The 27,882-nt window shown below is 43.7% G+C and overlaps 1 protein-coding gene across 1 annotated transcript; it reads right to left on the bottom strand.

Annotated features, from left to right (window-relative positions):
• Positions 1–140: 140 nt before the first annotated feature.
• Positions 141–27,849, bottom strand: LOC142497639 (cathepsin D-like). Its single transcript, XM_075605702.1, has 9 exons — positions 27,544–27,849; positions 19,596–19,749; positions 15,625–15,748; positions 11,724–11,842; positions 10,622–10,821; positions 6,433–6,555; positions 4,714–4,858; positions 3,503–3,601; positions 141–2,016 (listed from the first exon to the last, which is right to left on the bottom strand). The coding sequence occupies exons 1-9, from the start codon at positions 27,603–27,605 to the stop codon at positions 1,855–1,857; spliced, it is 1,188 nt and encodes a 395-aa protein (XP_075461817.1). The 5' UTR covers positions 27,606–27,849; the 3' UTR covers positions 141–1,854.
• Positions 27,850–27,882: the final 33 nt, after the last annotated feature.

Below are 27,882 nucleotides of genomic sequence, written 5' to 3'. Positions count from 1 at the left end.
CAGGCTTCTGGGGTAATAACTGAGTCATACTCACTGTGACAGTGCCTCCATCTCTTGCAGACCCCAGGATATGGGGGACAATCCCTGCAGGAGAACTTCTTTACCCTTCCCCTGATAGATTGCAGTCTCAGGCAGGAAGGTATAGTAAAACAGGAACACACTTTATTAGCACACTGCAAATCTTACAGCATTCACAGCAGCAGGCAATTCTTAAGGCCTTCACCCTCAGGATGTACCCTGGACCTTCACTCCAAGCCAAGGGCACCTGATGCAGTCCTAGCTCTTCCCTTACTCCCTGGTGAAGTAAGAGGAATAGACTCCCACTCCACTCCCCTAGGGGAGGGAGTACAAACTAGCAGAGCCCTGCACAGTTATTCGGGTAGACCAGCCTCTCTCAAGGGTAGAGGCTAAACTGCAAAAATTTGGTAGTGCAGCCCCTTAAATACAGGAAAAGCAGGAACCAGTTCTGAGTTCCTGATTGAACACAAGGCCCAGTTGCACCGCCTCCCCTGTGACTCACTGAAAATACTGGGGGTGGGGAAAACCCAGGATCAGTCCTGGCAGGCCTGCGTTTACCAGGGCTTACTGCCAGGAGAAGGGCAGACTGGTTGCCAGAAACCAGCCCAGGCAAGGAGGGTTGCATATGCATACAAGTTTTCACTGGCTGCTAAACTATTCTCTGTTAGAAATGGATTTTATGACAGTTTGACTTTAGTTTTGGCCTAATGAAACATAATTAAGTTATTTGCAGCTAGAGAGGCCTGTAACAAATTGCAGGTCCCTCGAGCAGCAAAGGGGTAAATCAATTATAAAAAGCCTTTTGAGGGTATAATAAGGAAGACAACATCAAGGATTAATAAAGGAAACACTGGTACAAATCAGCTATAGTTTGTTTAGAGGCCAGAATTAAGTTGCAAGTTGATGACCAAAATTAACAGTGAAAAAACACTAGCGAGAAAGAAAAAATTAACACACGTATAGAAGCAAAATATTAATGATATAATTATTGAGGCATGAAAAAAAGACAATTTCAAAGTAAAAGCTGAAACTTTTATCAAGAGCAATGTTTACTTTCCAGTCCCGTGTTGGTACTTAGGGTAGAATGATACAAATGTAGCCCCTCCACTATCACACATGTATCTTTATGCATTATCCTCAATTATGTGGAGCTGTTCTTCTGTGAAGCCTAATAAGACCTTGAGTTAACCAAGGGCATTCTGATGGCAACATTTTCACAGGTCAGCAGACCAATTCAGGCCCTTGCAACGATAGAGAGGATAACCTGCATTCTAGGCATGATACTGATGAACATGGAATCCATGCAGGCGAGCAACTGCCCATCAGCGCAGAATCATCCAATATAACACACGGCTAATGACATAACTGATCAATGACATGTAAAGAGAGCCAATGATTGTACTTATTTGCTTCCCTATGTGGTGCGGGAGCTGCCAATCTTTTTTTAATTTTTTTAAATGATATAATTGTGAGTCTGTCTTTACCACCCCCTTGCGGGTAGGTCAGGTATCCCCTTGCCATTCAGACCACAATGTATATTGACTTGAAGGTTAGAGATGACATCTTCATCTTTAAATAATAGAAAATAATGCATTTTTCAAACCCTTTTGCCACGGTATAATTATCCTATTATTGAGTGTAACATTTAGCAAGCAGCATCTGTGTTGTTTTTATGAATCATTGTTTCAGCCACAACAATTTGTTTTTTTAAGCCTTTGTTTGGTACCCTCTTGTAATAAGGTTAAGATGATCCCAGAAAAAGACAATAGCCGTTGTTGGTATGTCCCTATATTCCGTTCTCATTTCTCTGGTGCCATCGAGTTATCTTCGTTGTACTTATTTCGCTTTTGCCAGCCCTACACGGTTGTTGTCTCTGTCAAAGACTGTGTAATATTGGCCTATGAAGACATCTCCCAGGATCCAAAGCGGTCCAGCAGGGGGTGGTATGTCAAGGCCCATGAATCCACTAAGGCACAAGGTCTTGCCCATTTGGGTTATCTATATGGAGAAGAATGAAAACAAGCTCAGACAAGGAAACAATACAAAGAGGGGTGAGAAGCACAGCTGTGAGCACTTATGTGCCCTGGTTTGTCACCAGATATTTAAACACTGTCTATTTCCTGCATCAAAGACTTATTTTGCTTATGCCCTGAGATCTTCAGCAACAAGGTGAGAAGAAGTGTAGTGATTTCACTTTAGTAATTCTCTGCGAAAGAGCCATATTTCATAGAAGTAACTTAAAGTTTAGATTAGTAGCATCCTAGAAAAGACGACACACAGTAATAGAAAAAAGTAAAGCAAAGGATCTGAAAGGGTCTGATGTTTGATAACAGATACGAGGATGGACAGACTACATGGGTCAAGTGGTTCTTACGGTCATTATTTTCTGTTTCTATTGTACTGTAACCCTCCCTACCCGGCTTATAGGGAGATTACTGTACATCGTGTACAGTGTTGGCTACTCCGCATGGGTTACCTTGACTCAGGGGCTGGATTCAGGTGGCTGGGCGATGAGGTAGCAAGGATGTATAATAATGGGCGCCAGGAAATGTTTTAGTACAACAACAGTCTTTTATTCGTGTCCCCAGGCACAGGGACCGCTCACACACAACGTTGTTCTGTTTTCTCATAGTTATTCATAAGTACGGTGCTTCCATAAGTGCCCGCTCTTAATACTCAGAGGGAGGTACATCAGCTTGGTTGCTTTACTGGTATTGAACCCGGCTCACCCCCACCTTTCTCGGAGTGATATCTGCGATACCCAGTTTTAAACTGGGCCCTTACTGGAATCCTGGCCTATCCTATGCAGGTGAAGATGGTTCCATATTTTTGGTCTGGGAACTGCCACTTCTACACTGGCTGAAATGGATACCTATATGGATCTGCGGATAGTGACGATCCGCCAACACCCTTGAGCCCTTTCTCTAGGGCCCTCTGTGGCGTAAGATTTTCCCCTCTCTGGGTCCTGCTGGATTCCGTTAGCAATCTTCTGGGATAACAACTTAAAGGGCACTGTCCCTACCTATAACATAATAAAGAAGGGGGGCTTGGTCTATTCTACTACTTTATGGGTTTATCCCTATCTCCTCTCATCGAGGCTCCTCTCCTCTTGTCCTCTGGGAACCCAACCTCTACAATCTTCTCTCTAACCTAAATACTCTCCCATGATATCAGGATCTCCAGAGCAACACAGGGGCCCAGCATATACTAACCTGCTAGTAACCCTTTAGGAGAGGGGTTACACTATGTTTCCAAAAGTCTTTGTTTTTCGCACAATTTTTTAAAACTAAATGACCTTCATAATTAACATCCATTGACACAGCTTGTAATATCATCCTTTTACTTACATGGCAGTTTTAATGGTTTTAATACACTGGTCCAGTTTTGCCAGTGAGGCTACTGCTGTAAATGTTATTCAAGCCATTCATTTTGGTAGGATCCCTTTGCCAAAAAGTGTTTTCTGTAAAGCGCTGGGGATTCTTACCTTAAGTGTATACTGTTCCCCAGTTAGGTTGTACTGCATGCCTCCCAGAATGAATGAAACCGTAGGTAGAGATAGTATTTTATTGCAGTTAATCATGTACTAGAGGAAAATAAATATAAAAGAAAGCCAAATATCACATGGGGGAAGAAAGAAAAAGAAAACTGCGCACAAATTGTAAAATTAAATTAGGTGAATGTAACAGTGCTTATATATAATACCCTATGTAAAACTCAGTGGTTAAACCATATACTGTATGTGCCCCAAAGGAAAAATACTTTTTAACTTTTTAAGTGATGGGCAGATGGTCTGCTGCTCGTCAGTAATGATCGCTCAACACCATAAATTTGATCACATGGGGGGCTGAGGTTTTACAACAGATAAGAAAAGTATCTTCCGTCAGATTCTATATATCTATATAACAAACCATTTAAAGGGGAGTGACAAACGTATTTTGTGTAGAGCGATCTATGAATACACATGCACTGAAAGCTCACTGTATGAGTACCCATGCAATCCTTGTTCAACCTGAACATTCCATATGGACCCTCATCCTTGATCCCTTATTCTAAAGTAAAAGTAGCTTTTAATGGTAAATGATGACATGATGAATAACTTGCATTATGCATGTATCGTTCAACAAGGATTTAAGAAGATCTATGTCCCCTTGCAGTGCTTTTGTAATAAGTAAATACATGGGCTCCATGTGAATGGATATTCCAGGCAAAAGGTGACACATTGTGTGCTCATTTGCATGTCATTTCCCAGAATCCCTTGCTGCAGTGGGAGCACTGTATGCTAAGTGATAATGGTTGAAATAAATATATATATATATATATATATATATATATATATATATATATATACAGTGTTCGACAAACCTATACATTTGCACGCCCCGGGCGAGTGGATTTAACATCGTGGCGAGCTACTATTGGCCCAGGCATCACACGTTTGGTACTAGGTGGCGAGTAGATTTTTTTGTTGGGCGAGTAGATTTTTTGGTGATTTGTCGACCACTGTATGTATATATATATATATATAGCAGTACACATGGAGTACAGACCTTTGAGAACTGTACATTGTGGTTCAGTCTGTGAAGAATGTTGGTCTGTTACAAATACATCTTATGACAAAGCTACACTTCTCAAGGTCCAATACAGCTACTTCAACCATCAACTAGATATACTGTAGGAACAAATTATGATCTCTACCTCTCCACCAAAGAGTGGAAAAGCGCCAATGGCTTTGTGGAGGGCATGTATCTCCTCAGTAGGGCCTGTTATGAGAGAGGTCCCAGTGTCCACGATTGCCTGACAGCCTCCTTTGCATAGAGTGAGCTGATTACTCACTCTGACCCTGAGATGAGGAAAACACCAATGAAAAAACATTTCCCCCTCATTTCACAGAGATGAAACAGACAGTGACTGGGTGGGTGAGAGACAGTGACTGGGTGGGTGGGAGACAGTGACTGGGTGGGTGGGAGACAGTGACTGGGTGGGTGGGAGACAGTGACTGGGTGGGTGGGTGGGAGACAGTGACTGGGTGGGAGACAGTGACTGGGTGGGTGGGAGACAGTGACTGGGTGGGAGACAGTGACTGGGTGGGAGACAGTGACTGGGTGGGTGACAGTGACTGGGTGGGTGGGAGACAGTGACTGGGTGAGTGGGAGACAATGACTGGGTGGGTGGGAGACAGTGACTGGGTGGGTGGGAGACAGTGACTGGATGGGTGGGAGACAGTGACTGGGTGGGTGGGAGACAGTGACTGGGTGGGAGACAGTGACTGGGTGGGTGGTTGACAGTGACTGGGTGGGTGGGAGACAGTGACTGGGTGGGTGGGAGACAGTGACTGGGTGAGTGGGAGACAGTGACTGGGTGGGTGGGAGACAGTGACTGGGTGGGTGGGAGACAGTGACTCGTGGGAGACAATTTTGGTTGTAATTTTTCGAATTTTGGATTTATTTTCAAAAATGCGACCATTACATTAAAAAAACACACACATAAAACCCTAAGAAACAAACAAAAACAAAAATGTATCTGAGGATAGGCCGAACTTCAAGTTTGAATGACACATGCAATTATCGAATTGCTCGACTTAAAATTTGAATCGAACGGTAAATTCACTAAGTTTAGATTTAGAACCCCAGAATGCGCCCGTCCTTGATATTAATCAAATCCATCGCAAAGTATTTGCCAGAACCCCTAATGAAAAACAAATACTGACTTTCCTGTGTGGTAAAAACTGACTACTATGGGGCAGTAATGTATTCATAGTATTATTCATGGAATTCATTTGTAGAAGTATAATTTGTATAAGCTATTAGCTAAACCTCTCATGGACATGAATATCCATTAACTATCACTTTATAAATCATTGCCACTCCAATTTATAGGTTACTATGCAAACATAATGTTGGGTGGTCTTATGTGTGTATGAGGATACATAGAGAACTGGGATTTGAGGCAGTTTGCTTCATGGATATGGAAATGCAGAGTAATATGTGCACATGTTGCAGACAGCGTTGCATCCATTATAGAGCAGTAAGGCAATAAATGGTGTGGTCTGGCGAACAAATCACGCAATGGTATAACGCACTGCTCCATTTGTTTGAGCGGAGTTGCAAATTGCACGATAAATCTCACGACAGTGGTAACACGTTATTGTATGGTAACATAATGGATGCAATAACGTCAACTACATCTGTAGAAAGGGACACGAGAAAGAAGATGGGTTTGAGTTGCACAGATGACTTCTTGGGCACATACAGATATATATGTGCAATAAAGGTAGAGTAGATGAGCTCAAGAAGCCTTCTCCTCGGGTGGAGAAACATGAAGCAGATACCTGCACTACAAACACAAGGAACCCCTAATAGCCATTTGTGGAGAAACAAAGGGAGTGGTGAATGCTAGATCGGATGTGGTACTCACTCATCTGCCTTGATCTGCCAGTAAGCCATGCGAGTGACATTCAGGTAATGGAAATCTCCTGTGTAATATTTGGGGTCTGTGCCTCCAAAGAGTAATTCACCTCCGACCTCTGCGCTGAGGTTTCTTCACAGATGCAATAAAAATAACAGTTAAATGTAATCATTGTTATTATTTATAGGACATTTTACAGTACCTGGAGACATGCACAGAATACAGGATTAAAGTGACCAGGTATCCAATTTGCTTTAGGTGAAGGAAAGAGCTTACAGTTAGTGACGGGCGAAACTGTCAAAATCCGTTTTGCGGAATTTCCTGCGCTTTCCATTCAAAATCCGTTCCGCGGTGTAAAATCTATTGACGGATTGTGCCAGTTTCAATCCGCATGGATTCATCCAAGACCGCCATAAAATACAATCCGCCGATGGATTTTAACAATTCAATCTGCGGATTGCGGAAGCGCGGATTGGGTTATCGGTGATAAAAAAAAAATCCAGAACAGACGAATCATCCTTTTTTAGACCGATTAGCGATAATCCGCAGACCAAAAGAACTGGCCGATATCGAGGCAAATACAAATCTGCCAAAAATATTCACCCATCTCTACTTACAGGCTAAACAGCATGTTAAGAGACACACAGAGACATTGGGACTAAATATAGGATCAGTAAGTGCAGAGCATAGAGTGCAGATGAGCTTGTTAGAGTGGCGTGGTTATAAGTAGAGCTGTGCAAACCTCCCCAGATACACTTTGAGCTATTTCGATCGAACTTTCCAAAAAGTTAGAGAAACCTGTGAAAATGTAGATGCCAAAAGATCTAGCCAAATGGCCCAAATTGTTCACAAATATGCAATTTCTCAACATTATGGACTTTAGACTGGTTTCCTAGGGCAGATCTGGTTGCAAGAGGAAAGGAAGAGGAAGACTCCTGATCAATCACCTCATCAGTGATATCGCATTCATGTGATCGCCCCGAGGAGCAGTCACGTGATCGCGATGTTCCAGAGGGGGCTCAAAGAGTTAAAGGGGAAACAAATAACACTGATTTGTTTTTTAAGTTCGAACGAATTTCAAAAGAGAAAGTAATCAAAATGTATCGAACATGCAATGACCATTTACTTTTAGCATGAAGCGTACGTGTTGCAAGCTTTTGGATCAAACCAAAAAAGGTGACATTTTCAAAGTTCGCTAAAGAGTGTGAAAGGTTTGCCCATCTCTAGCTATTAGCATTGTCCAGGTTATTTAAATACCAAATAGAAAGGTGTTGCAGGTTTACAATTGAGACTTGAAAATGTGGAGAGCGAGTTCTACCAGCGTGCCATACGGTTACAGATTACAGTGCATACAGCTGAAACCACAAACACATACAACAACATTCGGAGAAAAAAAACTGTGCAAATGTCTTTGCTCTGAAAGCATGGTGCGATTGGCCACTTCGGACCATATTCAATTAGGCCCGCCCCTAAGGAGCAGATTCACTGAGCTCCGATAAGGGGTAATTGAAGCCTGATTCCACATTAACTGGCATGCTAGTCAATGGTAGTTAAGGCTGGGTCAACGTCTTTCTTTGTGCATCGCATACAGAACAGGGGACCCAAATGCAAAAAAAGCACATGGTGCTAAACTGATGCCAAGGGTGTTCATTTCATGTTACATCCATTTTCATCCTACTAAGCTTAGATAAAGGGTATCAGAACTCGATACCCCATTAACTGCCATTCAAGTTAACATAGGATTGAGCTTTGATAATCCTTATCAGAGTTTAGTACAGGGGTGGGCAAATTATAGTCCGCAGGCCACATCAGTTCTGCAGGACAGTTGCCTGCGCCCCGCCCAGGTATCAACCCCTGCCCTGGTCCGTATCTGTGGTGCAGGTGGTGGAGGCATCACAGCGGCAGAGGAGGCAGCACCTGGAGCCCAACTTGGGTGATCCTAACACTGACGTTAGAACCAACCAGAAGTCAGACCCATCTTCCGTAATAACCACCTGGGTGGGCTCCAGACACACTACTGACTCCTCTGCTGCCATGCTACCTCTGATGCTGCCTTCGCCACCCGCATAACAGGTAGGGAGGGATCAGGTAGGGAAGGACAGTGAAGGAGAGGGAGAAGAAGAGTGGGAGAGGGTGAGGGAGGAGAGTGAGGAAGGTCAGTGAGGGAGAAGAGAGTGAGGGAGAAGGAGAGAGAGGAGAGTGAGGGAAAAGGAGAGTGAGGGGGAAGGGGAGTGAGGGAGGAGAGAGAGATGGGGAGTGAGAAGGAAGAAGAAGGTGAGTGTGGGAGGAGGGAGAAGGTGATTGAGGATGGTAAGTGTGGGAGAGAAGGAGGGAGAAGGAAAGAGAGAAGGGGATTGAGAGGGTGAAGATGGAGGGAGAGAAGGGCTGGGAGAGTGAATGAGAGGGGCGAGGGGGGGGGAATTAAAAAAGAATGGGGAGAGTGAGTGAGAAAGGGAAGCAGAGTGCGAGGCGGGTAAGTGAGAAAGGGTAGGGGAGATGCCTGTCGGGAGAAGCTGGTGAGGGGGGGGGGGGTTGGTAACCTTTGTGGGTCACAGATTTAATGAAAATTCTACATTATGTGACCCACAAAGCTTGTCAATTGTCCCTCCAGCAAAATAATTGCCCACCCCTGGCTTAGTGAATCCCAGCCACAGTTACAGTATCCAGATGCTTTGAAGCAATGTATCTAGATGCTTTGTATCAATGCATTTAACCACCTTGTAACCATGTATCTAGATGCTTTGTATTAATGTATCCAGGTGCTTTGCATTACAATTTCTCCACGTGTCATTGAGTAATTTGGACAGTAGGTATAGAAGCCGTTAGGGAATACATTGTTTTTGCAACATTATTTTACAATGGAATGTGTCCAATTTGCATTTGTAAATTGTAAAGTATGAGATATCATTAACCTCTATGCTCCAGAGACCAATTTGGGATGTAGACAGAATTAGACACAACATTTTTACACCATATTATGAAGCAAAATATCACATATATCAGGCACTTTTCTGGAAATATTGTACAGGTATAACTTAAATGAATAAAAATTGTGCAGGTTGTTTGGCTATGAGTGTTTGCTGAAGGTGCACTGGGATATATGTTATGATGATCCCACAATGCTACAACCCATTTAACATTGCTTTTGCATTTGTAACCTTCTCTGTTTTGATAAAGATGCACTGGTGCAAAAATAGATTTAAATGCAAGTAACCTAAATCTGTATCAGTTTTGTGAATTTTTGCAATAATGTTCCCATCAGATTACAAAAAGGCCATGTGATCTGATGCCATTTGCTTCTGTGTTGGAATTTGCAATTAGAGTTGTGCTAATTTCGTCAAATTTGCTTCACAATATTAATATAAAAATATTGGCACATTTTGCCTGGTTTGTGAACTTCTGGGGAAAAAATTGCACATCTCTTCTGGCATAACCTGCTTCTTGTCAAACTGAATGACACAACGCTGGTCTAACAAAGTGAGTTGTTGGGACCTGCATACTGGTTATGTCGTGAAGTGGCTGTAGGCTTATAATGCTTTGGCCATAGGGTTTAACTTAATGACCCTTACTCATGAGGATACTAACAGTGAAATATTTAACCTTTGTATTTTGTCACATTGGATGTAGCATTGGGTATTTTTGTCTTTTGTTGTAACAAAGTAAAAGAGCTTTCCTTAGCTACTCTTTACAACGTACAGGCAGTCCTCGATTATCCAACGGAATCCGTTCTGGAAGTAGCGTTGGATAGTGAAACCGTTGTAAAGTGAGTCCCATGTTAATCAGTGGCGGTGAGCGTTGGATAATGCATTCAGGTGTCGAAAAACGGCCCATAGGGTGGCATTGTAAAGCGTTGGATATGCCATTTGTTGTAAAGTAAAGCGTTGGATAACGAGGACTACCTGTACAATAGTGAGGCTGACACTATACATCTTATATACACTGACCTTGGCCCCTTGCAGACGCACTTACCAGAACACCCTCCTACTGTCTCTGTAAATTCTCCCTACTTACCACTTAGATTGTAAGCTCTTCAGGGCAGGGATTCCTTTTCCTATTTTATGTCTGAAGTGCTTATTCCCACTATGTGTTATAATACTGTGTCACGTGTATTGTGAAGCGCTATATACCTGGGTGACGGTACATAACTAAAGATATACATACTACATACATGTAAAAATGAATCTTTGAGATGCCTCACCTATTCAAGTAAAAGGAAAACATGTTCTTTTCCAACAGCTTCTGCTGCATCATATTGTCAAAAACTGGTAGGACACCGTCCACAGAGATACTGGGGTAACCCATCCCAAGGATGCCATCAAAGTGAGCGGCAACAAAGACAATGCCAGGCTGCTTGACTGCCTCAGCAAATGTCTGTTGTGGGATTTGTACACTGGCGATCTGTATAAGAAGAGAGCAACAAGATCATCAAGGAAGAAAACAATCTCCCTGCACAGAACTGGAGTGGGCATGAGTTGCTGCATCCTATGTGGATGAGTTCATGTTACATCATGTGTTTGTTGTATGGTCTGTTATTGTGTCCGCACTGACACCTGTTCGACGTGGACTGTTGCGAGCAAAGTTTTCATCAAGAAAGTGACCCAAGAATGAATGTAACCCCTTCTTTCGCTTTGCAATGCATTGCAGTGAAGGCGGGCGATGCCCAAGGACAAAACAAGAAGGAGGCCTCGCTATTGTGTGAGGCAATACAGTATGTAAATGTGAGTAGCGTGTCACTTTGGGCACTGCCAAGCTCAAAGTAATTCCAATACCTGTAATAATAGTGATGGGAGCATCATCTGCTGGTTACTATAAGAAGTCAGATTCCTTTTTGGAGTTTTCTGATCATTTATCAAAATGTGAATTCATCACCATGTAGCTTTCATTTAAGATACATTTTGTATGCCAAAAAAATGTTAAAAAAGTTTAATAACCTCAGACCTAACCTTAATTGCACAGCAAAGCTATTAAACATAACCAAAAGCAGGGCGTGTTCAGCAGAGGATATCCCTCCCCAAATACAAAAACTTAAACTGTATTTCAATGTGTTTTCAAATGTTCATTTTGTTGTGGAAAAGTTTGTATATAGCCAGTGTATGAAGGCTACCTTCTAATATTGAATGCAAGTGTACATTGAAAAGTTAATTACAACTGTTTTAAATGCTCTGTTTATTATAAGATGCCATTCATTTTTTTTTAAAGATAAAGGGCCATATTACTAAGTAGTGCTACTCCATAAGAAACCTTCCAGCATGGTTTAGTACATCTAGCCCCATATGGCACATTCAAGACCATACACCTACAGTGACTGTGTCTTGACTCAGGAATCCGGTGAGGCTGCCTGTTCCGTAGTGGATTGAGAAAGCCGTATTGTTTTCCTTGTAAGTGGTGGAGGTCTGCGAGTTAAATCTCTTGTGAAACCCTGGATTATAGAGAAGGAAAGGAGGGCATTAAAAGAGCAATGGTCTCTCACAGCCAAACAGCTGTACTACAAAAGTGTAACAACTGGACTGAATCCTACATTGTGTGGGACATTATGTGCCATAAATAGGAAGAAAGCCTCTTTTGTTTACTACATAAAGGCAGCATGGAATGTTACAACAGATTTAATCATTAGCAGAATATGATAGGGCCGGGACATGCATAACTGGAATGTATTTTCCCATTAGAGGTGGTCATTGTTTTATTTATCAGCATTTTCCACATCTTGCAAAGTACATCAGCCAATACATTCTAAGAGATACAATTCCACAAGATATCTTCCAGTGCTGGAACTAATGGTTCATTCACTGCAATAGGCGCTAAGATTTTTACCAGTACCAGAAGTTGTCTTATAGACCGTTTCAGAATAGGGACCACGGGGGCCTATAATATAGGGCCTTCCCCATACCCCTCTGCGGTTGTCAAGTGGGGTGGGGAGAGGGGCAGTTATTGAGCAGGGGAGGGGGGAAGCCTTTTTCAAGCATGGGGGGAAGCAAATGTCACGCATGGGTGTGGCATGGTGGTCGAGCAGGGATGTAGTTGTTGAGTAGAAGGGGAGAAGGGGGGTGGTTGCTGCGTGCGGGGGGGAGGGGAGGAAGCGCCATTGGAGGCTGAGCCTGTCTGGGTTATGCCATGTGTGATGGTTGGGCGCACCAGTGCTGTTGTTTCAACCCGGGCCTGTCGGCTAGCCCTGGACTGCCAATGGAATAGCCTGATTTTGTAAATCATCTCTGACCACAACTCTCTGACCTACTACTCCTAGCACAGAGGCAGTTTTACCCCATCATCAACTGTTACAATCAATTTACTGAGAAAGTACAGAAAACTATGGAAACTATCAGATGTGAAACACACTTTAAGTATATAATGTACAAGAAAACATACTGTACTATCCACACAAAAAAAGCATACTTTGAACTTGAAAATGACAAACATAATTGGCTTCTCTAATACAGTAGGAGAAATGGAAGAATTGCATTCCATTAACTCCACTGTTTTTCTTGCATTACATAGTAATATGATCCAGGTCCCCCTAGCACTAAGAATGTTAAAAGTGATTGAAGTGTGAATTTTAGTAAATCACATGCATTAATATCTGCTTGTTTGGATCCAAGAGTTAATTGTTGCACACACCCAGCCCAAAGCTAATGCTGATCTCCTTATTAGGGATTCCTTGCCATTGTTAAACGTTGTATCTGCAAAATTAAGTTAAAAGACAAATGTAGAAATATGTGCGTGTCTTCAAATGTACTCAGCAAAATTATGTTGCAGTTTTTGTGAAAGTTTATATGGCTCGGGAATGCGCAAAAAAAAAAAAGGCAATATTTTTGATAGATTACCACAACTTTTTGCAATTTTCTCCAGAATTTTGCGAAAATAGAAAAAAAATAGAAAATAAATTTTAGAAATGGCCCATGTGACCTGCAGAGTTGTGTGCAGAATTTTTGCTTTAAAATACCATCGAGCTTTGCGAACTTCTGTAAAAAAACAAAAAACAAAAAGGCACCTTTCGAAAAGAGTGTTATATGGCCTTCAATGTGAAGCCACAAAAGGGGGAGCTGGATATACAGCAAGAGAAAAAAAGAGCAAAACAGTGCACTGCCAGGGAGCCAGGTGGTGTAAATATATAAAGTCTATTTATTCAGCAACACTCACAAAAACATACCCCAAAGGGTGAAAAAGTAGCTCCTTCAGGAGACGTATGTGTTCAATAGGTGACTCACATATCACATTCCTCAGTATACCGACTCCATTATTGACTCTATCCACCTGTCCTGTTTTATTATTACGGACATATATGCTGGAAGTTCCACTGACTTTGGAGCACCCATTTCACCCCATACCCCTATACGTTGAGCTGGATATACAGCCTTCAAAGTAAGTCCTCTCTGAATAACTCTAATACGAGATCATTTGGAGTTCCTGCCATCTATTTTTGCCACTAAAACACGTCTTTGTTCTTCAGAGACATAAATACATACACATTCATTTGGCATTGTGTCAGAGTAGGGGTGACCAACTCCAGTCCTCTCCATCAATCATCTGACACACGTGTGACCAACTCAGTCCTCAAGGACCACCAACAGGTCAGGTTTCAAGGATATCCCTGCTTCAGCACAGATGGCTCAGTCAACAACTGAGCCACTGGTTGAGACACCTGTGCTGAAGCAGCGCTATCCCTAATACCTGACCTGTTGGTGGCCCTTGAGGACTGGAGTTGGCCACACATGTGTCAGATGATTGCCAGAGAATTGAGACTTTTTGGGGGCGTATATAATTGGCAGAATTAGCAAAAATTAATACTTGTTGCTTTTTAGAGCAGATCTCTTTCCAATCTAGTCTACTGTAGCCCTTATTATTTTGTCACTTTACTGTACAGTACTTCATATTACATCTTGTTATATTACTTTGTATCAGTATGAGCCTGTAAGGGAGGGAAGAGGTTAACTCCCTTTGCAAGCATCAGGAAACTGCACTGGTGTCAGATTTCTTATGGGGTGAGTGAAACTCCTGATTGAGCAGGGATAAAAGGCAGGAAGCTGTCAGAGACAATGAGACTGTTTTTCCCCAGACAGAGGGGAAGTGAAACATATCCCAACCAGGAGGGACCCGGGTTGTTCTGGACCCTAGGACTGCAGGAAGCAGGCCTGCAGGGTCCAGCTGGGAATCCCACCCAGGATAAAGATTCCTATGGGCTGGACACAGCCTGCTCCCCGGAACCGGCATTCCTATCTTGCTGAAGGAACTACATGGAGACCCTGTGAAGGAATCGCTGCAACATACCAGATAAGAACTAAAATAAAAACTATACTGCTGTGCCTAAAGACTGTTTGTTTGCAATTGATAGTCCAAGTTTTTGGCTGGCAACCAGCTTAGCTGGTGGCCCATTAGAAAGGGCAACAGCAAAGTTTAGTTAGTTTTCCTATAGGGAATAGGCGTTTATTTTATAATTTGGTTTTCTTAAAGGGACAGTGTACATATTGTTAGTTGTGTTGTGGATAATAAACCACTACAATTAAGCTTTACCTGTTGACTTAGCGTCTTACTGACCTCGCCTACATGTCGCTCCGTCACAGAGCCTAAATAAAATATCCGCTAAAACACTCACTAATTTTTGTCAAACAAATAATCGCTTTTTTTCCAGGAAGTAACAGTTTTTCTGCCTGTTGAGTGAATTTGTGTTGCATAGCTTGCTAAGAAGAAATTAAAACAGGTTGCTTAATGTTTAGAAGTGCTGTGGTTTCCTGTATTTGCCTCCATAACTTTTTTGTTGTTGCTAAGACTACACTGTTGAAATGGAATTTAAATGAACCCCAGGACTTCATCTGAGCCATATATCTAAACGATCATAGATCAGAAGAGGAAAGATGCAATTCCCTGCTTGAAGCCTGTACTTGGTGAAGTGTTCCCTGTTGCTCTGATTGATGATCTATTCCCTATGCAGAACTGAAAGAAAGATAACACTCTCTGATTGAACTTGGTACAGTAGCTAATATAAAGGTGAGTACCTCCAGGGTATTTCTGGACCAAGCTCGTGCTTAATTGACCCCTGGAGACATTAGGCATATCTAAACACAACTGATGGCACTGATTCAGTTCTGTAAATAGATAATTCATTAATAAATAAAAGCCTCAGAGTGGTTTCCTTGAGAGAGGATGAGAATATTTAACATGATACATGTTTAGCTTTTGTGTAGCTCTTGTGTTTACTTTAATACTCACAGCAGGCAATGTCAAAGAAGGAGCACTTGATGGAGGGAACCCAGAGATTGGACGATCCAGTGTCAAAAATGACGGTAAAGTTCTGGGGAGGGGTTCCAATGGATATCTCACCATAGTACTGAGCCTGAAAGAGACAGCAGAAATGCTGTCAGAAGATCCTCAACCCCCCCAGGGTATGCCACGAAACACGACAACTAACGTTGACCTTTAACTGTCTTGCTGTGACCAGTTTAAATCCTTGTACACATTTTGCATAAAACCCCATACAGGTGAAGCCACTTACATGGAAAAGCGTGTACAGACTTTAACCAAACAAACAGCCACAAAACCTAGAAAATAAATATATGCACTTTGAAATTGACCTAATTGGACTAGCTTCTACAGACATTGCTTCATGTCCATTTGGAAAGGTTTACTGCAAAGTGTCAATTTTGCACAAGATTTAAATAACAACGGCTATGAAGTTAAAAGTTTAGGTCAGGAAAACACGAAAGTCATGTTAAACTTGTGTTACCGTTGTGATCAAGTAGTAGATATATCAAATAAGCTAATGGTGTAGTGGGCCAAAAACTGCGATACAAGCCGTTTGAGGGTGTGCTGCACCTCACTTCCGGACATCACCGTCGTGATGTCATCAAGGGGATTGTGGCATATACGTGTATATTATGCATCTGCATATTTAATACTAGGCTCTGCTGCATTGATGTATGATCATTCAATCTGTGAGTTACTACTGTGCTGCTGTACCATTTAGAAGAGTTGGTGTGTTTCTATACATCTTATTGCTTAACCTCCCACCTTTTGTATATACCTTATTTTGGTGGCCTTATTACATGGAATTGAGGTACAAGTTATATACCAAACACACCCAGGCGTTCGCCTCCTATGAGGATTTTTAAATTACATTACACTGTGTATTATATATTCACTTGTTTATTAGTATATTATTATTAACATTTTTTTTTTTTTACTTTTTAGTCCTATGTGGACATATCTTATACTATATTAGTGAAAGCACTGTATGCCTGGATGTCCGGTGTCCCTAGGGGAAATCTCATTGGTTCCTTGGGCCGCCCCCGCACACCTCTCATTGGCCTGAGGCGGAGTGACGGGCCACACACACACACACACACACACACAACACAGCAGCTCTATACACACACACACACAACACAGCAGCTCTATACACACACACACACCCCCTCTGTCCACCCCCCCCCCACATCACGTGCGCCGCCCTGCACTGGCTCCGGACGGGAAGCGCGGCCCTCCTACCCCAGCCGCTCCCTTACCTCCCCGGCGCTACCTCCCGCTCAGGTAAGTCACTGCGCATCCCGCCTCAGCCTCAGGCCCACTGCGCGTCCCGCCTCAGCCTCAGGCCCACTGCGCGTCCCGCCTCAGCCTCAGGCCCACTGCGCGTCCCGCCTCAGCCTCAGGCCCACTGCGCGGACCGCCTCAGCCGCAGGCCCACTGCGCATCCCGCCTCAGCCTCAGGCCCACTGCGCGTCCCGCCTCAGCCTCAGGCCCACTGCGCGTCCCGCCTCAGCCTCAGGCCCACTGCGCGTCCCGCCTCAGCCGCAGGCCCACTGCGCATGCCGCCTCAGCCTCAGGCCCACACAGGGCGCTTCCTACCGCCGCTCAGCCGGACGGCACATCGGGGGACCAAGCGGGCGCCGGGGGGGGGGGAGCGCGAGTCACGGGGAACGGAGGGGGAGCGCGAGTCACAGGGAACGGGGGGGGGCACCAAACGAACCAGCAAGGGGACGGACACACGGAGGAGGGGGGGGGAAATGCCCATACATAAATTATGACAATACATATGCCCACTGCTCTCCACCCCCCCCCCCACTCCCCTTTCCCCCCCCACTCCCCTTTCCCCCTCCACTCCCCTTTCCCCCCCCCACTCCCCTTTCCCCCCCCCACTCCCCTTCCCCCCCCCCACTCCCCTTTCCCCCCCCACTCCCTTTCCCCCCCCACTCCCCTTTCCCCCCCCCACTCCCCTTGCCCCCCCCCACTCCCCTTTCCCACTCCCCTTTCCCACTCCCCACTCCCCTTTCCCACTCCCCTTTACCCCCCCACTCCCCTTTACCTCCCCCACTCCCCTTTACCCCACTCCCCTTCCCCCCCCACTCACCTTTCTCCCCCCCCACTCACCTTTCTCCCCCCCCGCTCCCCTTTCTCCCCCCCCCGCTCCCCTTTCTCCCCCCCCGCTCCCCTTTCTCCCCCCCGCTCCCCTTTCTCCCCCCCCGCTCCCCTTTCTCCCCTCCGCTCCCCTTTCTCCCCCCCCGCTCCCCTTTCCCCCCCCCGCTCCCCTTTCTCCTCCCCCCCGCTCCCCTTTCTCCCCCCCCCGCTCCCCTTTCTCCCCCCCCCCCGCTCCCCTTTCTCCCCCCCCCCCGCTCCCCTTTCTCCCCCCCCCCCTCGAAACCTTTACAACAAATACTCACCTATTGTTAATCGATTTATAAATAATACTACCTATTACGCATTTACATCCCGGGCAACGCCGGGTCTCTCAGCTAGTATGATATATATGTCATTATTTGGTCAGCATCTGCTCTATTGACCCCCTTGTGGAGATATTTAGAATCTCATGGATTATTAGTCATCTATCATCTTTCCACAACGAGTGCTATACAGTATATAGGACCTTTTCAGGTTCCTCTTGGAACCTTCCCTGTTAAAAGGGTATAAGTACAACAAAAAAATTGCACCAATGCATAAAATAAAGAAAAACTCCTTTGCATGTGGTTGCAATTGTTTTGCCCCCAATTTGCACCACTTTTGTCTTGATACATTGACCCCAATGTACATAATATGACCTGTAGGAAGTTGTGGTTGAGATACATTATTGACAGAAAATATATATACAGTACATATCCTTATAGACGTTCAAGGGAGATTTTCAGCCAAAAATGACCTGTGCAACCACTTCAGTGTACAGTTTCATGGAAGAAAAGATGATTACACCGGGGTTGCAAGCGTCAGAGAGAACGAAGGAGTTCAATAAACTGAGTTTATTTTGGCCAGAGCTAGCAAAATGCACAAGTAAAGGCTAAGTCACCAAAACAGAGAGTTATGGTGGGAATCCTAGCTCACAAGGTGCTGGCACTGATGTGGTAGCTACCTTTCCCAGGGATGACGTCCACGATCTGTCCACCTCAGAGTATCCCAGTACCTTGGGATGATAACCACTCGCTTACATGTTAACATCTCTCGCAAGTCTCTGACACCAAGACTAGCTATGAACCACAAATAATCTGTGGAGCTCTGATCGGCCTCGGTTTATATACTTTTCCGGCCTCCATCTTTTACATGGAAGAGCGGGTGCCGACCAATCAGTAAATAGATTATCTTCGCTGGCCAATAAGAGAGTTTGGGCAAGCCTGAGACAGACCAATCAGGGCAATGGGAGGTGACAGCGCTTTAGGACAGCCCATCTAGGAGGGTTTAAGGAGAATGGGAAATTCAAACTGACCAATGGGATTCAAGCCAGTGGGGCTAGAACCCTCGCATCAGGTCCCATTTTGAGCTTGATACCTCCCACAGAGAAAGGCACGTCAGAGTCGGGGATGAACAATGGCTTCACTTTTAGAATACATGTTCCTCGACCTGAGTCCACACCCTTCCCCAGTGTTTCCAAGCATTTCACGTAGCCCACATTAGATTACAGCTCAAGAGTTCATTGTGTGCTGGCCGGGCTGAGGGTATTACCAGCCCACCACACAATGGAGTCTTAAAAAATACACAACAGCAGAATCAACATGGGGAATATTCTGCTTACATTGGGAAAACATAATATGCAGTTTGTCATCTATTTTGGCTACCTACGATGGCCATACTGTATGAGCCTATAACATAGTCCGCCATCTTGACGGGTATGAGCAACCACCGGACTTAACCTTTAATATGCTTGCCAGGCTGCCTATATCATCACCTACAGTATATAGTATAAGGCCCAAAGTCTCACTCACGTCCAAGTAGTTGGTGAGTTTCTCAGGGATCTCTGCGAGCTGAGGGATCAGCCTTTGGTTGATCTCAATATCTTTCCCTCGCTCTATGAGGTCATCAATCGACATGGTGTCACTCAGTGTGCGTCTGATGGATTGGAACTTCTTCAAGGGGATCCTGTAGAGAAAAAGAATCGTTCAGTGTGAAACAATCCATCAGTCAGACATCCAAAGATACATCGAGCCTGACATTTCAGAGAGAGCTGAACCAAAATCATAATATAATATTTGTTTTCTTATATAGAGCTGACACTGTATGCAGCACTGTACATTGAATTTTACAGACAGAAGTAGTTCCTGACCCAGAGAGCTTATAATCTAATGTGTGCCTGAGGCATAGGGAGATACAATGACATGCCTGGGATCACAAAGAGCTGACACTGGGATTCAAACCAGGTTCACGTCACTTCAAGGGTTAGCCTTCTTACCCATTAAACTTCATCTTGTGTAAAGTGTCCACTGCTTTGTATCATGGGTGAACAGGATTAATATCAAGAAAACAGAAATGGCCATTTATTTTGAAGATAATGACCTATTTTTAGATGATATCACAGGCATGTACTTGCAAACCAAGAACAATATAAACGTGAATCCATAATTGTATTTTAGATGTAAAAATGGTGAACAAGAATGAAGAGGACAAAAATAAATCAAATTGCAGTGGGGTAAGAGGGTGTCAGATTCCCCCCATTGTCTCTTAGAGCAGATGCACTTGTATACAGGTTGCCCAATGAGACTGTAATATGACATACTTGTGAGTTTGTTTCCCATAAAGTGGATGATGAAGTTATCTCACTGTTAGGTTTCTTCCAACATCATTACTGAATCATTTGTAGGATGTGGATGTAAGTAAGACAACAGATTGTAAGCTCCTGGGGCAGAGACCTCCTTCCATTTGTCTTAGTTAGTCTTAACATAAAGTAGATATACTCTTTGGTCATATAACATTATTGTCTTCCCCTCCCACATTGGACTACATTGCGGAATATGTTGGCGCCATACAAATAAAAGATAATAATAAAGAATATTGAACGCTAAAGAAATAAGGGATCAGCATTTTTGGGGAGCAAAACTAGTGGACTCTGAATGCAAAACACTGCACTAAATGCATTTAAACATTTTTAATAGAGAGTAATCCCATTTTTTCCGTGCTAGATATGGTGCTGCTTTGTTGGCACAAGGATTGCACCAGTTTTGAACCAATGAGTCATTGATACTTTATTTTAGGTCAGTGATGGCGAACCTGTGGCACTCATTCATTGCACACCCTGGCATCTGAACAAGCACACTGGAGGTTAAGTGCAAGAAAATGGGGGCTTTGAGTAACGGTGAGTGAGGGGCAGAAGAGGGTGCGGAAACCCCATGTAGTGAGGAAACTACAGTAGGTTCAGCATGAATTGTGCTACACAGTGGGAGAACTAAAGCCAGAAATCAGGGGAAGGCACTGGGGCACACAGCCTTAAGGGACCTATTGCCGGAAACCAATGTTGATGGCTTTTTACATTTTTTAATGTGCCCAAGTTTTTGGGCACTGGGGCTCACTATCCATTTGTTCAGCCGCTGGTGCTACACAAGTATATATAAAGATTGAAATAAATGGAATAGAACTACAAGAAGTCGAAGTAACAATGGATGGGAACAGTTTGAATGAATTCAATAGGAGAATGAAGATGGGATGGGGCGCATTTGGAACAAACAAGACAATCTTTCAAGGGAACCTTCCACTGTGCCTCAAGAGGAAAGTTTTTGACCAGAGTATTCTGCCCGTTCTCATGTATGGATGGGAAAATTGGACCCTAAAATGCGAAGATAATTCAGAAGTTCCATACAACTCAAAGAAGTATGGAGAGATGCATGCTGGGTATTACCCAAACAGACAGGAAAAATAATGAATGGGTTTGAAACCAAACCAAAGTCTGTGACATCATCACAAGGGTGAAGACATTAAAATGAAAGTTGGCCGGACTTATCGCAAGAAGAAATGACAATCGTTGGACAAAAATTGTACTCAATTGGATTCCAAGGGCAATTAAAAGACCAAGATGACAACAAAAAGTAAGATGGGAGGATGATATCAGAAAATGTGTTGGGGCAATGGGGATGAGAGAGGCTAGCAACCGCAGTACCTGGGAGATCATTGGGGAGAAAGAAAACAACGGGAAATGATGGGAGCGCAAATTCAGAACAGATATACAGATAGCCAATGGTGGATTGGCTAGTGAATTAACCAAGCCACCACACTCACATCAAGTAATGCACAAGGGTTAAAATAGCCACAGTCAATGCACTTACTTGGTGATAATGGACAGGGTGGGGATAATGGTGATATAAATGCTCATTACACGGCCTTGTGTAAGTAAAGGGCACATAGAACGAGTACGGTAGTATCATAGCCGTTTTTAATTCACTCTTTAGTGAGCGCGCCATAGTACTTTCTTTGTTACAGATCATTGGGGAGGCCTTCATCCAGCAGTGGATTGACAAGGGCTGAAGATGATGATAATATATCTTATATACCGGTATATGTAGCCCTTCATAGTCGGTTACCGGTGGGTTAATGGAACATATATTAATCATGGGTAAATTGTTGGGTTCTCTCCTATTCAACACTGCGATGTCATGAGAAGGAGGGATTGCTGTGGGATACCAAAAAATTAAATTCCCTATAGAGTAAGTTGTACAAGTTTTTTTAGTTTTTGTTAGTTTGTAGTTCTCTTATATTTATGTATTAGTTTTATTTTATGGAACATACTAGGACTATTCAGAAGCCAAAGGGAAAGGATGGAATCTATGCCTCATGGATAGCCTGGGACAGACATAGCAATATACCCTGAAGGTGCCTCTAAATTTGGAACCGGGTATATAAGGCACCACACAGCTACTGCTGCGGCCGAGTTTATTCGAGCATTTGCCCGTTCTCGGCCGCAGCAGTAAACTGGCGCGCGCCGGAGGGTGCCGGGCGCGCGCCGAAGCAGCGGAAGAGCGCCCTCCGATCGGGGTGCTCTCCCTCCCGCTGCCGGGTCCGCCGGGTCCCCCGGAACCCCCTGCCGCCGTCCCCCACATCGCGGGACACCAGGGCTCCCTCGGGGAGCCCTGGACGCGCGTGCAGGGGGCGCAGGCTCCCGATGGGCGCCGAGGGGCGGCCACTAGCAAGCCGGGAAATCTCCCGGCTTGCGGAACCGGCCACACTTTAATAAAGTGTGTCGGTAGTGTATGATTTTTTAGGCCCAGATTCACAGTGGTCCGTTATTGACTCTAACGAGGTGTTAATCTAAGTTAAACTCAGGGAACTTAATGTCCATAACTATTTGAGGTAACCTAACTTAGTGCATCTGGCCCTTAAAGAAGCTCTGTGGACTTGGCACTCAATGCAATTTGGAGAAGAATGTTGCGTTACGTTAATTAAAGCAAATCAAACCATTGTCTTGGCATTAAAAAAAGTCAATACAATTACTACCTATAAAAAAACTCTCAGGAAACTTGCAGTTTTTGGACATCAGTGCAATACCGGAGTAACATTTCTGAGAGTTGTTGTATCTACAGCTCTGTGTTGCAGTTGTCTGGAGATGATGAAAAAAAAAGTACCTGCTCTGCTGTATACAACTACCGTATGGTCAGCAGAAACAAGGGGAAAAGGGGGGGGGGGGCAGGGGGGTGCTATATGGGATGAATCAATACTGAACACTATAAAATACAAAATAATCCTATAGTGAGGCACTCAGAAGGACCACTCAATATGAAACATAACTTGTAATAACTGTCATAATATATAGTAGCAAAAGGAATGATTAAAATGTAGCATTATCTTGCGGCTACACATCTTTCATTTCTATCCTTCTCCTACACACAACGCTTTACAGACTATTTCTGACACGTTCTCCTGTATTTCTGACATACCTGGTGTCATTCTAGATTACACCAATCACCGAGAGCACTTTATTAGATGTACTGTAGTGTAGATTGATTGTATCTACATCTTTCACTCTTTGGTACTTGGTTTATTTACCCCAGCACCTTTAGTAGTGCCTGTCTGTATGCGCAGTCCCCAGCCCACACTTATATAAGTTACCATTATTATTATTATGTCCCATATTGGTTTTTAGGTCGCTCCTCTAGTTTAGATGTTTTAGCTCCTTTTAATCATTCCTTTTGCTGCTACCACTTATATATTATGACAATTCTTACAAGTTATTATTGAGAGTGCATCACTATGGGATTCTTTTGTACTTAGTAGTATTCAGTTGTCTAGAGATACACGAGACACATAGCATATATTTCCTCTGTGCTCTACATCACATGCAAGAAGTGGAAACCAGTGGGCTATGAGTAAGCGGAAGCCTAATCATGTGAAATGCAGAGGAAGTTGATGGTTACTTACAGTGCAAAAGTGTCTGCAAAAATACAGGAGAGCAAAGTGATCTTAAAATATTCTCCTTTCATAAAATGTACTATCCCAAGTTGTTTTTTCTCTTTGTGCTTATCCTCTTTATTCCCTGGGATCTATGTACTAAGGCAATTGTGCAGCGACATTGGCACAAATTGCATCATTTTTGTGTTGTGCCTCTTTGCGTCAATGTATTTAGGATTGTGCCCCAGTCAGCTTTGGGTGGGGGGGGGGGGGGGGGAGTGCCAAAAGGAGGAATAAGGTTGGAGCTACATAGCATGCTGATTATAATGGGATTAATCAAACGCTTTTCTGCGTCACTTTTTATCCTTTCAATTTGTGCCAGAAAAACGCCAGGTCTGGGGTGAAGTTAACTTTCTTGCCTAGAAATCTTATGCGAGAAACTGGAGCAATAAGTTTGGTGCAGATGACCCATTGGGGAAAAGTCAGTGCAGTACGTCAAAACATGTTTTTCTATGTGTTGATACACACGCCGGGCCCTTTTCAGCACCAGTGACCCTTGCTGCAACAGAGCAGTTAACTAGGGAGGAATTTGGCAGGAAGGTTTTAAATTCTGCATTAAAAAAAAGGAACTGAATTGGGACATACAAGTTCTGTACATTCTGTATATATGTATGTGTATTGTGAATTACAGCCTCAGAAATGCAAACTGCTTTGCTCCCAAGTTGCTTCAATTTAGGAGTTGGTGGAGTTGGGACTTTGTAGCACAAATGTTTTCATATGAAAAAATAATGGGCTATAGTTACTACAGTAAGCAGTGCTCAGCAGTAAGGCACTTGAGAGGACTTTAATGTCCCTTGGGTTTAGCAGTGTTTAGTAAATATGGCCTAATGTGTGTAGACGCTTTTGGATGATGACTGGGAAACACGGCAAAATAATGTTTGGTTTGGTTTGTGAGTACAATAGTTTACTCTGGTCAACATACTTTATAAGGAAAAAGCGACCCCATTTTTCTTAGAAATGTCGCTTGTGACATCAGAGGTTGAAGAGCCCGGTAAACAAGTGACATCACTCTGCGTAATGAGAAATTCTAAACCAACTACAGCAAAGCTCTTCTAATATAATTTTTAGATCATATGTATGCTTTCAAAACAGAAAGGAAAAAGCTTTCTTATAAGGAGGAAAATGATACTATAAGTATGTACAGCCCACCCCCTAATTACACACACACCCCTTCTGCACCATGGCTCGTTCATGATCATGATGTAACATCGCTAATTAAAAGCACACTGTAAATTATGCTTTATTAGATTATGACTTCTAAGAAAGGACAGCACTCGTGAATGAACAGTAACCATTCGGATTTCTACAATGATCATGTATAGGTTAAAATACATCCAATAATTCAATAAATATAGCAAAACAAAGGAATTAAATATTCTTGCAAACCAAATGCAGGATCTTACTCCATCGTATGTGCAACTTTCTGCACAAATAGAATGCTGAACTTGCAAGGAAAGAATGTCTTCCTTTCTCCTCCATAAAAAGAATTCTTATTGTTGATACTTTGTTCTAGTATGGGATGATTTATTCAGTATTTCCAATACAGAATACAATGTTATAATACAAACATTGTTGCGTTTACACCGTATCAATAAAAAGGCAAAGACACAATAGGATAACGCGTATGTGTTCATAGACACAATTGGATTATTCTGCATGTGCACATGATGTAGCAGTGTAAACCAGGGCGGCCAACTCCAGTCCTCACAGGTCACCAACGGGTCAGATTTTCAGGATATTTCTGCTTCAGCACATTGGGCTCAATCAATGGCTCAGTCAACGACTGAGCCACTGATCGAGCCACCTGTGCTGATGCAGGGATATCATGCAAACCTGACCTGTTAGTAGCCCTTGAGGACTGGAGTTGGCCGCCCCAGGGCTAAGTGCCGACACCATATAGAGAAGCAGAGAGGATAGTAATAGCTGGATTTTAGGTGCACTGGTTGTGGAACAAAAACAAGGAGAAGGAAAGTGCAGGAAAGAGGAGAGATGAGAGTGGCTGGAAGGCTACAGGTTTCTTAGAGGAGTTTCTTACACGGTTTCTTAGAGGAGTTTACAGGAAAAGCTTGAAAAAGGGAAGTATCTGAGATGGTTGTTCCCTAAACCATAGTCACTCTGAGGAGTCTACTTACTAATGTCTCCCTGCTGCAAAATCAGTGCAAAAAACAGCACCATATATATTCAAATAAAAACTTACATTGCTTTCAATGGGATTTGTTTTTCCTCTCCCTCCCTCCCCTGCCCTATTTCCACCCAGTCTCTCTCCCCTTCCTACTCCTCTCCCTCTCCCTTTTACTCGTCTCTCTCTCCCCTCTGCCCTTCCTCCTCTCCTCTTTTCCCCCCTCCTCTTCTCCTCCTCCCCCTCCTCTATTCTCTCCCCCCTTGTCTCCTCTCTCCCATCTCTCCTCTCTCCCCCTCTCCTCTCCCCCACTCTCCTCTCCTATCCTCTCCCCATTCCTATCCTCTCTCCCCTCCCCTCCCCATCCTCTTTTCCTTCACCCTCCCCTCTCTTCACCTCTCCCAGGCCCATAACTGCCCCTCCAAGCCTTTATCATCCTTCCTCCCCCCCCCCCAACCCCACCAGGACCATATCTTGTTCTCCCCCTCAGGGACCCCCAGTGCACCAGAAAGGGGACAGGGAGGTTAACGGGGGGATTACAGATGGGGAGAGGGAGCATGCTCCTTTAATTTCTCCTGGGCCCCAAGATATCTGTTGGCGGCCCTGCCTACACCTTTCATGTCATGAGCAAGCACAGAGCCTGCGTAGCACAAAAGCAAAGGGCAGACTTAGACAGCAAACAAGGCACTCTTCATAACGCAGAACACTTCAAGGCGCCTTCACTGTATATACAGGGACTGCAATGTTTGCTGACCCTTACAGTCCTGAAGTCAGAGTCACATGAGAAGCATTGCAATACATCCCAATGCAATCTGTTACAGAATTCCAGCAGCAAATGGGTTGACAAGATCACAGGTTCGATCATTGGAAGGCAAAACCTCACAGACACTGAGAGACAAGAAGAGAACTTGACGAGATTGGACGATTCCCCTGTACGGCATTTGAACTTATGGTTAACCCATATTAACCTCCTCACTTCCCTTCATTGCTTGCATATCTGGTAGCAATGTCAATTTTTAACTGTTGTCGTCTGTACCCTGTTTTTCTAAAGCGCGAGTACAGTATAGGGGTTTATAATAATAAAATGCTAATAATAATAATTTTTCTTGTTAGTTTATTTATTTCTAAAAATATTTTACCAGGAAGTAATACATTGAGAGTTACCTCTCGTTGTCAAGTATGTCCTGGGCATAGAGTTAAGACAAATAATACATGGTTACAAATACAGTTACATAAGTGAACAGGGTATACATTATATACAAGACATTGCATGCAGTTAAAGAAAATATATATTATAGGCGTATGTAACAGTGACAGTTAGTTAGTAACATGAGTGTACATTTCTTTTTTTTTTTACCCTGCTTCCACAAGTAGTAATCACTTACCGAAGCAATGCATCCGTGGTCAAGGAGAGAAAGGACAGCAGAATGAACTCGGCAACCTTCATTGTGCGTTTGCCCTTTTACTGCTTGTTTTAGACTTCGGCAGCTGAAGTGGAAACACAGAGAAGCCTCTTCCTTCTCCGCAGCGAACTTCCTCTTTAATGGGTCCCGCTGCTAACTTTTACATTTCAGCAGATCTTTGCAGAGATTACGTCAGTAAGTGGGCAGGCGGATGCCAATGTGCATGTGCCAAAGGATGGCCCCTTTTCGCTGTCAGTCAGTAGCCGTGGCTTTTGGGCGTCAGTTGGAGACCATGCGCCACAGGACTAATCATGAGATTAA

Source organism: Ascaphus truei, chromosome 6, assembly GCF_040206685.1.
Source record: "Ascaphus truei isolate aAscTru1 chromosome 6, aAscTru1.hap1, whole genome shotgun sequence".
Classification (NCBI taxonomy): domain Eukaryota; kingdom Metazoa; phylum Chordata; class Amphibia; order Anura; family Ascaphidae; genus Ascaphus; species Ascaphus truei.
The sequence above is the reverse complement of the archived record's forward strand: the minus strand, read 5'-3'. Positions and strand labels throughout refer to the sequence as shown.